General features: G+C 42.0%; 1 protein-coding gene across 2 annotated transcripts in view; it reads right to left on the bottom strand.

Annotated features, from left to right (window-relative positions):
• Nucleotides 1-12,252, bottom strand: part of sdk1a (sidekick cell adhesion molecule 1a) — a 261,546-nt gene that overhangs the window by 75,146 nt on the left and 174,148 nt on the right. For both annotated transcript variants that reach the window (XM_031289561.2, XM_031289562.2), the window contains 7 exons: nucleotides 9,490-9,684; nucleotides 7,650-7,766; nucleotides 7,321-7,488; nucleotides 6,457-6,559; nucleotides 6,147-6,320; nucleotides 3,170-3,306; nucleotides 1,783-1,930 (listed from right to left, as the gene is read on the bottom strand). In XM_031289561.2, coding sequence (XP_031145421.1) covers nucleotides 1,783-1,930; nucleotides 3,170-3,306; nucleotides 6,147-6,320; nucleotides 6,457-6,559; nucleotides 7,321-7,488; nucleotides 7,650-7,766; nucleotides 9,490-9,684 — 1,042 coding nt within the window. The remainder of the gene's footprint in view (nucleotides 1-1,782; nucleotides 1,931-3,169; nucleotides 3,307-6,146; nucleotides 6,321-6,456; nucleotides 6,560-7,320; nucleotides 7,489-7,649; nucleotides 7,767-9,489; nucleotides 9,685-12,252) is intronic.

Genomic DNA, 12,252 nt, shown 5'->3' with positions numbered 1-12,252 from the left:
ACTCTATAAAGCCCCAACAATTCCAATAGTTCCCCCAAGAGCAAGCATTAGCAGTGGCTATTGCGACAGTGGCGAGGAAAAACTCCCTTTTAGGAAGAAACCTCGGCAGACCCAGACTCTTGGTGGGCGGTGTCTGACGGTTGGGGTTATGACGGTACAGGATGTAGCGTGGCACAGCAGAGCATGGGTGGACGCGGTGGACGCAGCAGGACGTAGCCGGGCATTGCAGGGAATCGCAGAGCGTAGCAGGGTGTAGCAGGTCCATAGCCACAGCTGCACCCAAGACCAAGACTAATGTGCGTGTCTTATCTAGGTAAACATCCAGCAGATGAAAAGCAAAGTGTGTGTGGTTACGTATGAGACAAACACTGAAGAGGAGACATATCCATCTGCTCTGATACACTGACAAGTGATGACTTGTCTGTCTGCCAGTCTTTTATTTAGTGAGGATCAATGCACTCTATTCTCCAGAGCCTCTAACAACCAACTTTGGACTGTGGACTGGATTGGACACAAACAATACACTGCTACATGCAGGAGAAGAAGAATAGATGAACAGGAAGGAGAAGAGTAATGACAGACAATAAGCTGAAGGGGATAAGCGAGAAGGATTTTGAATAAAAGGAGAAGATAGAAAGATTCAGGAGAAGAAAAAAAATAGAGGAAGTACAAGCTGAACAGAGGGAAACTGAATGGAGATGGTAATCTGAGGTGTGTGAATGTGTGATGGCAGCGTTCACAGGTGCTGTTGTTATTGAGAGTTTATTTGGCAGAACCACAACTAGCTTCTGCCTGTGGTCACTCTCTTCAGCCAGAAAAAAAACATGTTTGTGTGTGTCTACTTTATAATACAGGGCCACATCTGCTGTATTGTTTGTGAGTGTCAGAGATTTGGTGTATGTGCGTATTCAGGGGCAAAATTGTTAGCAGGGCTGCCACACCTCCTCCAAACCTAGTTCACTCTATCCAGTTCCATCAATGCTAGGCATCATAATTACCCCCATTAGTGTTTTCTGTTGGGATAAACATACAAACATATAAACATACACACACACACACACACACACACACACACACACACACACACACACACACACACACACACACACACACACACAAAACATCTGCATAGCAATCTATTTACTTTTCAGGCCAAATCACACTCTCCTTTTTACACACATAGACATGCAGAACAGTTAATTTCATCGTTTTTGCTGTTTAGTTCACTACGTGCAACGGAAGGAGACTGGCAGGGAAATACACACACATACACACACACTCGTCACATAGACATCCACAGCAAGGATGTGATGAATGAATTCCTCATTGGAAAGGAAATGGATTCTAAACAAAATAGGACGTTTTGCATGTCTTCACCTTGTTGGAATCCATCCTGATTGCATCCACACTCTGAATCCCATGGCCCTATGCGTGCTCATGGTGACATACACACTATCACACAAACACACACCCTTAGATACACAAATTAGAGTGTGTAAACACCATGCCTTGTGACTGTAGAAAGATTCCAGTTTATTCATTCCCAGTTTGTGTAAGGCAGTGTGACCAAGTCTATTACACAGAGGTGGAACCGGGTAAAAAAAAAATCTCTATTTCTCACACATCACAGCATGTTCTACATTCAAAAAAAAAGGTTTCATGCTTTTTTGGAAACCATTAGTGAAATGGTAGTGTGGCTTTACAAGAAGTATTGTGAAAAATGTGTGTTTAATAAAGCTTGTAGTGGGGAGAGTGTGTCCAAGATGTGTGAATGTGTCTTACCTCTGTGTCTCAGCGCTGTATTGACCCCTGCCCACTTGATTGACAGCACAGAGCCTGAACTGATAGGTCCTGGCAGGTGTGAGCCCGCCCACTGATACCTCAGTCACCACAGGATCGACCTCTGATAGGTAGACCTTCCACGGTGAATCTAGACAGAGGACACCAAGATTAGAGGCTGATAATATCTGGCTGAGGCAGGACAAACACAGACATGGGGACACTCAGGACCCATAAATCAAAAGAAAAGGAAGGGAGGAGTAGATAAAAGAAGCAAAGAGGGAAGGTAGAAAGGAAGGGGGGGGTAAGAGAGAGAATTATAAAGGGGAAAAAAAGTATCACAGGACACAATAAGAACTGAAGTTTGGAGGGAAGAGAGTGATTAATAAAGTAACACAGATGCTTTTGTATATTGTTGCCAGCTCGTTGCCAGCTAATCTCTCAGTCTTTCTCGTGAAGATAACACAGACAGATTCACTATTATCACCGTGCCAGCCACATGCGTAGCTGACTAAGTGAGAAGGATAGCGTGAGTGCAATTTAAAGCCAGCCCAGCGAGTGTATTACAGCCATAGTCTGACAACAAATTACATTGTATTTTTGATGGCCCATTCTCTCTAAAATACACACACACACACACACACACACACACACACACACACACACACACACACACGCACACACACACACACAAACACACACACAGCTGGTAATCAGTGTGCACAAAACTCTCGTCCATTCCCGACTGTCTGGATTCAGTCTTTACTGAAATCGACCAGACTATTATTATACTATATTTTTGTTACAGAGCAGCTGTTGAAAAATGGTGACAGCAGGAAACTTGAAGTCACATTCCTTCTGTTGCCCTAAAAGTCATCAGAATGAAGATTACTTAAAATGCCAAACTACATTAACATTTGTCCTTCAGTCCAGCTCCTACAGTCACGTGCCAAGTGCTTGGCTCCGCATGTAGCGTTCACCAACCCATCCCATTAGCCTGCAAAAGGAGCAACAGCTCTTCTACAGCGCTTCTACAGCCATCACCCTCCACTCTGTTTCTCCTGTCATTCTATTACTCAATCCCCCTCTCCTCTCTCACTCGTTTTCTCATTTGACAGAGAGTCGGCCTTCTGTTAAAACATCTGTGGTAGAGAGAGGGTGAAAGACAAAGACAGAGAGTGAGAGAGGGTAAGGGTGAGAGGAAAGTAAGAGTTTATTTATAGGGAACCTGGATGTACATTTACACAGCAACGGCATTTACCATATGTCTGCCTCTTGTAAATGAGTGCGTGTCAGTGCCTGGTAGACAGCAAGTGAACAGCTGTTTGTCGCCCAGGGACTATAAAGTATGCACGCACATGCACACGCACATGCACACACACACACATACTGTTCTCAGAGAGCTCCAGCAGGTAGTGCAGAAGTGGGGAGTTCCCATCAAAGGGACGTAGCCAGGACAGGAGGACGGAGCGGGAGTCAGAGTCATTGAGACGGGCCGTCAGGGAGCGAGGAGAGTGTGGCAGCTCACTGAAAACCAAACAAATTAAATATATAGCGTTAGTTTCTGAGCTTTTATTTTTTACCTTCAGACAGAGCCAGGCTTCCCTGTTTCCCCTTGTTTCCAATCTTAGGTGGTAGCTACTGTACATACTACTGCCCACTGCCCAGACATGAGTGGTATCATGTCTGTACAGTAAATATGTACAATGTCAATGTCCTTATTTAACTTTTGGCAGGAAAGTAAATAAGCATATTTCCCTAGATACAAGTGTGTACAAGTGTGAGTGTTTCATAGATGAACCAGTGACAGAGTACCAAGACTTTTTATTAGTCTGATATTTGTTACCTGTGTTTTGTTTTGAAATGTGTGGTGAAATAATGTTGGCTCTGACACCCAGGTTGATCCTTGGGTCTGGTCTAGGATTAGTTCCAGTGGGTGAAATCTTTATTGTGATATTTTATTCTGTACGTGATCTGCACCACAGCAAATATATCTCACCACATCTATTAAAAATAAATTCTCCAGACATCTGGCCATCCCCCGTGGATATTTGTGCATCCCCGCCGTGTTAATAACAAAGAAAGCACAAAAGATATATTCATGAAAGCAATAAAGAGTGTCCAGACATTTGATTATACACATTTTAGTGTATCATAACTCTCTTTCAAAAACAGTTGGCTTAAAAGAGGAGAAGGAATGGAAAGCCAATCTCAGTGTCGCTCTATGCTGAAGACTACAGGTGCTAGCAGAGATAACAGGAGTGAAAATATTAACAGATCACAAAAAAGAAAATAAACACACACACACACACACACACACACACACACACACACACACATATATATATATATATATATATATATATACACTGAAAGCATAATAAAAGACATGTCCCCTTGTGCCTAAACTGCATTTCATATTCATAAGCACATTCATTTTCTAAACAGTCATGGATGTGTGACTTTTAAATCTCCTTAATTTAATCAGATGATACAGAGTTAAAACACATTTCAGTTTAAGCTGTGTGTGGTTTTATGTTTTAATATTCAGAGTGAGTATGAAGTCAGAAAATAAGGATGACAGAGAGAAAGAGAGAGTGAAACGAAGAGAGATGTTAGAGGGGGAGGGAGGGTCGCACTCCACCAAGAAGAAGCAAGGACGGCAGTGAACGTGGTGGAGGAGGAGCAAGGGGAAATGAGAATGATGTTTTCTTTTCTGAGCTGACATGATCATATTAATTAATGGATGAGCTTAGAGAATGTTAGAGCAACTACTGTACCTTCACACACACACACACACACACACACACACACACACACACACACACACACACTCACGAACACATGGATGGGTCTTGCGGGAGTTGAACCAATAACCTGCTGGTAATTAGTCTGTCTCCTCAGCCGCCAGCGTCTGTTAACCTCCCTGACCCATTGATACTGAGCTAACGAGAATGTCAGTCACACACATAGATGCACGCGCCCACACACACACACACACACACACGCCCACACACACACGCGCCCACACACACACACACACACACACACGCGCGCCCACACACACACACACACACACACACACACACACACACACACACACACACACAGAAATCCCTTCAATCCCCATTTGTTTTTGCACAGCAATAAACAGAGACTCATTTCCTCTCTTTGAGTTTGACATGTGTAACCTCTCGTCGCTGTATAATTCAGAAGGATGTGGACCTATGTTCTATCTCTCTCCTACCCTGCAATTGTATTAATATATCATAAGTGCCTTTTATAAATATATTATACAAGTACCTATTAATATATAAAGGCCACTACCTGATAGTGTTCCCTCACAGTGGCTGTAATGAGTCTGTGTGGGTCGGAACGTGGAATACACTTAAAATATGTGTGTGGCTTCTGTTAATCTGAGCGTCGAGAATGCCTGCTCATACCAAACACACAGTGTGACATGTTTGGAATGTGTTCACCCAAACCACATGCACGCATGCATGCACACAAACACACTGTACGTACACATTTTACACTCAAAGACTAATACGGCTGCGGTTTCACTGAGCAGGTGGTGTACCGCATGTACAGGGTACCTGATGGCAGTTATGACATTACACTATTACTACTGTCTAACAATTACTCACAAGGACAAGCCACATTCTCTCACCTCAGTTTTAATGATCTAGACATGTACTGTATTTGGTTTATCTGACCACGAATAGGACATGGGTATTATTGAAAACAAGCAATTGTCCTGAATTATGTTCTGCATAGTCAATAGCTTTTTCTTTAATGCTTAATCCAGAGGCCTCCTCCCTGTCAAATATATCTGCAATTTGAATCAGACAGACCGCTAGCTATTTGGCTTTTTGTTTTTTCCAAAAAGTCATTATTGTGACTAATCAGGAAGAAGTAAACAATTCCTATTTGTTGGATCAAAGGCTGTTCTGTATTTCACAATATACGTACTGTATGTAAATAAAATATAAATTAAAATTAAAATAAATTTAAATAAACTGTGAAAATGTAAACTCAGACAATTTTAAGACGATAATAGGAAGATAATGTTCAGTAATATGAAATGTCTATGTACAGCTGAAAAACACTGCATTGTGCTTTACAACTTGCTGTGCTTTACAAATAAACCGAAATATGTTTATTAGCTCTATTGCTTTATTTAAGGTTTAGATGAGAAGTTTGATAGCACTTCTATGTATGTGCGTTAAGATACAGCCAGCAGCAAGTTAGCCTAGCTTAGCACAAAGACTGGAAACAACGTGCCTGGATGATCTGTCCGAAGATAACAATATCAGAAATGAGGGTTAAATTGGTCAAAACAGCTTCACATGATTCTTTGAACTCACATTACTTCCAGGCGTGCGGAGCGAGAATCGTTGCCAGCCTGTGATGTCACGGTGCAGGTGTAATCCCCAATGTCACCTGACCACGTCTGGCCAATGGTGAGGGAGCCTTGGCGCATGGAGACACGGCCCCCACTGGTGGGACGGAGCGGCAAACCACCTCGATTCCACTTAAAGCTGCAATAGGGATACATACAGTACATTTACTCTACACTCTATACACTGTATGTATTTGCAGACACACAGAAAGCCATGGAAAACAGAGAAGAATAAGTATGCATGTACGTAAACGCACAAAGAGACAATCAGGTACCTGATATTGACTCTGGGGTCATGTGTAGCATTACAGTCTAGAATAGCAGTGGTTCCTTTGATGACGCGCTGGTCTGTTGGAGGCACAGAAATGACTGTTCGACCTGCACAAAAAAAAAGCAGAGAAAAATGAAGAGAGACAAGAGGAGGTGCAGTGACACAGGTGGGATACATTACATACGTTACATTATTCTCTTCTATTAACATGACACACAGTCTTAATTAGACTGTGTACATTTAAATGTATGCTGCTCCAGAATAATGCAAAATTAATTAGTCAACAATTTAGTCCTAAACTATTGAAGCTAAACAGCACACAAGCAGGCTTCTTCTCTCACTCACAACCAACATTCTGACACCTACACTTATAATGTGAAAAGCTGTTTAGTCTATCATGTTATTGGTGGTTCGATTCGGATGTTTTACACATTTCTCATGTTTTTTAACCAAAAGAGACCAAGTGAAAGCTAGCATCTGTTATGTCAGTAACTAAGTCCTGGTATACTTTGGATGTGACCAGGCCTCCAATAGATATAATAGTGCTCAACAGAGGACTGTGCTAATCGAAATTCAACATTAATTAATCTAAAGCTGCTGAAATATATATTTATATATAAAATCAGCTAATCGATAAGTTTACCAGCTAATCAATACTTTCTCTAAGACGGCCAATCAGATGATTACTTCACCATTACACCAGCCCACTGCATCGATAACCAATCACACTGCTGTTCACCAACTTGAGCTAATGCGATTTGACAGCTACGGATAAATTAGTGTTCCATGTTTGTTTTAGTCTGTTTAGCAAAAGTGTATTGAGCAGTTTAATGTATTTTTGTTTGTGTGTAAAGTGTGTATGTCTTACTCCAGACGGTGAGCATAGAGGTGGCGTTGATGGTTCCCTCTGAGTTGGAGGCGATGCATGTGTATTCTCCTGTATCCTGTAAGCTGATTGGCTGAATCTGCAAACCACCTGACTGCAACAGTGTGAATCTGGGAACCTGGACAGAGCCACTAGCTAAGATCTGTGATCCTACGGAGAGAGAAAATAAAAAAAAAAAAAAAAAAAGCCTTGAGGTGAACAAAATTAATTAAGTCATTAAGCACATTTTTAATTCCAAAAACAATTATGTCAGCGTGTCTGTGTCTTCGTGTGTGTGCTTAGCGTGTAATGCAGAGTGTGTGTTTGGCTACCTTTCCTCCAGGTGATGGCAGGTTTTGGAGCTCCGCTCGCCTGGCACATAAACAAGGCTGTGGTCCCATCAGTTACTGTTTGGTCAGACTGAGGAAATGTAAATGTGGGGGCCACGCCTGAAACACAGGGAGAAAGTATGAGAGGAACGAAGACAGATAGATGGCTACTGAGAGGACATTGGTGGGAAAAGAGTGGAGCAATTTATGTTGTAACATGTTATTCCTATGCTCTTCAGTCCAAAAATATTAGTAAACATGAACAACTCCATAGACAATGATATAGGAAAGATGTTATAGATGACACTGAGAGCACCCAGGGGAATGTTCTAGTATATGGGAACATTTTCTGTTTCAGAACTGAGAACACTACAATAGCATAAAGCTCATTGGGGTATAAAGAAAGAAAAAAACATTCTGTGGATCCACAAAATCAACCTCCCATTCATCGTCTACGGAGCAACTCCAGACTTTACACTTGACATCACACGTTTAAGACTTACTTCTCTGGTTTCTGGCTTTGAGAATATAGTATAGTAAAGCTCATGTTTATAAATATTAATTAAACTTTTCTAGGCCATGGAAATAACATATTGTAATTCTTAATTTACTGTAGGTGGTGTTCCTTTAATTGCAAGAGAAAACAGAAGAATGAAAAAATAAAGAATGACAGTGTTGATCAATGTAGGCTTTATTCATTCCCTAGTGCTATGTGTGCGTGCATAAATGTTGAAGGTGGTGGTATGGAAGCTCCATGGGGACTTTTAATTATAACGCTCACTGAACAGAGCGTAACTCTACTGAGACAAACATAACTGAACTGAACATGCATGTGATGTCTGCAGATGACACGTACTGCAAACTATCAAGTCAAGGCAGAGTGTTTGACTGACTCTGACTATCACTTTAATTTCAAAAACAAAATAGTCTTCTGTTGTCAGACGGGGCTGTGGTTGGCTTGTCACATTGCCAAAACACAGAAGAAAAACATTAGGCGTGGTTCTATTTTCCAGCTCAAACTGACTCTGCAAGGCAAAGCAGCACGGTAGGTATTTGATTTTTAAATGAAATGTAAACATTTGCAATGGTCATTAACTAGTTTACATGTATGGTAAGGCCAAATTAAGTGGATAAAGTGGGATGGCAAGAAAAATAGCTGAAATGATTAATCATTTTTTTTAACCCTTTATTTATCCAGGTAAGTCAATTGAGAACAACTTCTCATTTGCAACGACAACCTGTCACATTCACACAGTTCCAGATTCATACCTGGAAGCTGCCCAGTACAACCACAGTCTGATCTGCTGGCCACTGAGCAGCGCCACTGGAGCTGTTGGAGTTAAGGACCTTGCTCAAGGGGCACCTCAGTGGTGGTGATGAGGGAAGGATGAGTGCTGCTCATTCACTTTGCCCACCCAGATTGTATCCTGTCGGTCCGGGGATTGAACTGGCAACCGCCCAGTCCCAAGCTCGCTTCTCTAACCTCTAGGCCACCACTCCCTGTTTAGTCAGCCAACACGCTTTACTATTTTCTCGACCTTTTAGAGACTAAATGATTTACCGATTAATTGAAAAAAATAATCTGGAGACTAATCGTAATGAAAGTCATCTTTAGTTGCAGCCCCACAAACAGTTACAGCATATATGAGCTGATACAAAGAAAATGACAATGACAAAAAAATAGAAGAAGAAAAAGTTGAATTCTAAAACGTGAAAGAAAGTTAGGGGAAAGACGATAGTGGCATCAAGAGACTTGAGAGCAGAAGCAATGCTGCTGAAGGTTTGTATAAGTGAATCTGTGTAAACGTGTGTTTTATTGTGTTAGTGTGTCAGACAAACTCACTAGAAACAAGGAGTTGTGTGTGTGCCTGAGTTTCTCCAGCAGCGTTGCGAGCGAAGCACTGGAATATTCCTCCGTCTCCTGGCTGCACCCTGCGCACCGTCAGCCCGGTCCCTGCAGAGACCTTGTAGCGAGGGTTGGCCAGTATGGAAAGAGGCACCGCGTCCTTATACCACTCTATCCTGGGCTGGGGCACGCCTACAAGTGTGCATGTACACGGAAAACGAACACACAAAGAGGAGAAAATGTTTTCCTTAATAACAAGCCAGCTGACTGCTGAGCAAACTGCTCCAACTCCCACTAAAACAGCCACACACACACACACACACACACACACACACACACACACACACACACACACATTCTTTACACCAATCTTTCCTCTCTGTTATCCACTCTTTCTTTATAAATATGCATGTGGGCATAATGACTGCTAATAATATATTGATTGGAGGGTGTGGGTGGTAGGGTAAGGGTGGCAGAGGGGGCCAAAAAACATTCTGAATAAAAGATGTGGGCAAAAGCAGCACACCAAATGTCTACAGTATAAGCTCCCACCTGTCTGACGGACATGCCAGATATGACAGGCTGATCCCCCCTGATCATGCAATTTGGTGTGTGTGTGTGTGTGTGTGTGTGTGTCTGAGAGGAGAGATGAATTCCACACTTTTCCTCAATCTGTTGGTGTCAAGCTTTCACAGACATGTGTGAGGTATTTTTCACCCCCTCCTTGTCTCGCTCACTCTGTCACTCTGCACTCTATCTGTCTTTTCCTCCTTCCCTCGTTTCTCCTCCCAGCCTCCATCCCTCTCTTCATACCCTCAGGCCTCTGCTATTTAATTACACTGCCACTGTATCAGATTACCGAGGAGGAACACGCTCGCTCAGTGGTTGTGTGTGTGTGTGTGTGTGTGTGTGTGTGTGTGTGTGTGTGTGTGTGTGTGTGTGCGTGAGAGAGAGAGAGAGAGAGAGAGAGAGACAGACACAGAGAGGAATATGTTGCCGTTTTTAGAGCCGTGTCCACCTCTGCTCATATACATGTTTTTATGTAATCCATTTAAAAACAAGAGTCATGAACAAGTGCAATTTTCAGGCTTGGTCTCAGCATGTTAATATCCTCGTACTGTCACAAGTATACTGTCACTCTTCAAGAAGCCTACAAACTATTGCACACACACTAGGGCTGCACTTAGGATATCAACTGGCGCAATAATCACATCGCAAAAGGCTGAGACACTCCGATTTTTTGTGTTAGTTGAAAGAAAATATCAGTAGAAAACTGCACTTTAAAATGTAACTGTCATTCGTTTTTAATGATGCCTTTTGTGTTCAGTTCAATGTTCAATTTGTTCCACAAAAGAGTGTTGAAAATTATTTCCTTTCATTTTTTTTTTTAAATTAACCAAGCAATTTGTTGTATTTTAGCAGAATACTGAAAGCAACAGAAATACAGAACTGAGTACACTTTCATATTTGTTTATGGCAAGAAAGTTATTGCATATCCTCATATCTTTCAGCTCTAACACACACATACACACACACACACACACACACACACACACACACACACACACACACACACACACACACACACACACACAAAACTAAGCCAAACTTCAGCATTTTATAAGGTTGATAAGAGTCACCTTTACACACCCTGGGCAGTATATACTTAAGATAAACAGACAGTCTCTATGAAATCTACAGTCTGACTATGTAACATATGCTGCGCGGACATAGACAAGTTATGACGTTTTCATGTGAGGATTCACCACAATCAGTTCAGTTCATGGCCCATCCGGTTGCAAACACAGCGGAGTTAGAGCCTCAGTATGCTTCAAAGTGCTTGTCTGATCGTCTGAAACTGCATTGAATAAAACCATCGTGTCTCGCTTCTCTCTATTCAAGCGCAGTCATCCCCCACAGGCTTTTGTCTTTAGATGTAATCAGACCACATGCTGTTCTTATAGGCTAGTTTGTTTTAAGCATACTGAGACCTTAAAGTATATGTTAAAAACAATACTCACATCTTCATATGTAGATTGAAAGAGTTATTCATTGCTGTAATCATTCCTCCTCTCCATACTGGCTGTGAAGAGATCCCTCCCTAATGCAATTCCAATATCAGAGAAAGGAGACAAAATATACAGTCCTCGCTCTGTGCAAAAATGCATTTCAAAGTTCAGACAAAGCTAATTTAAGCCTTCAGAAGTAGGAAGTTTATCAAAGCAAGTGGGCAACATCCAAAATTATGGTTATTTACACCATACATTTTTTTTTTATTTTTTTTTATTTCGGGCCCACTTCCATCTCTAGGTCGCGGATCAGGCCTCTTTAGCAGACTACTCTCCCTTAACACCTGGCTCCAGCTCACATGCAGCATTCACAGGATAGGTTTTATTGACAACTTCAATCTGTTTTGGGAACGTGGCTCCCTGTTCAGCAGGGATGGGATTCATCCCAATACACGCGGAAGCCAGATGCTACGTGGAAATTTGCACCACGCCCTGCATACCCAGACCTCTGATTGACTGTTTACATCCCGTAAACACTCCCACAAGCACACTGACCAGACACACTCTCCCAAAGTCAATAATCAGAGATACAGCGCTACACGCCCCTCTGTGCTCCCTTCAGAGCAATCACCCATTCATAATCCCATAACCACCGTGTCTGTCCCCCGACTGAGACCGTTTAAACCAAACGCTAACAAAAGAGGTGCTATACTAAACAACCTAATTGGAATTAAAACAACCACTGCAACGA

Source organism: Sander lucioperca, chromosome 4 (assembly GCF_008315115.2).
Source record: "Sander lucioperca isolate FBNREF2018 chromosome 4, SLUC_FBN_1.2, whole genome shotgun sequence".
In the NCBI taxonomy this organism is placed as follows: Eukaryota; Metazoa; Chordata; class Actinopteri; order Perciformes; family Percidae; genus Sander; species Sander lucioperca.
The sequence above is the reverse complement of the archived record's forward strand: the minus strand, read 5'-3'. Positions and strand labels throughout refer to the sequence as shown.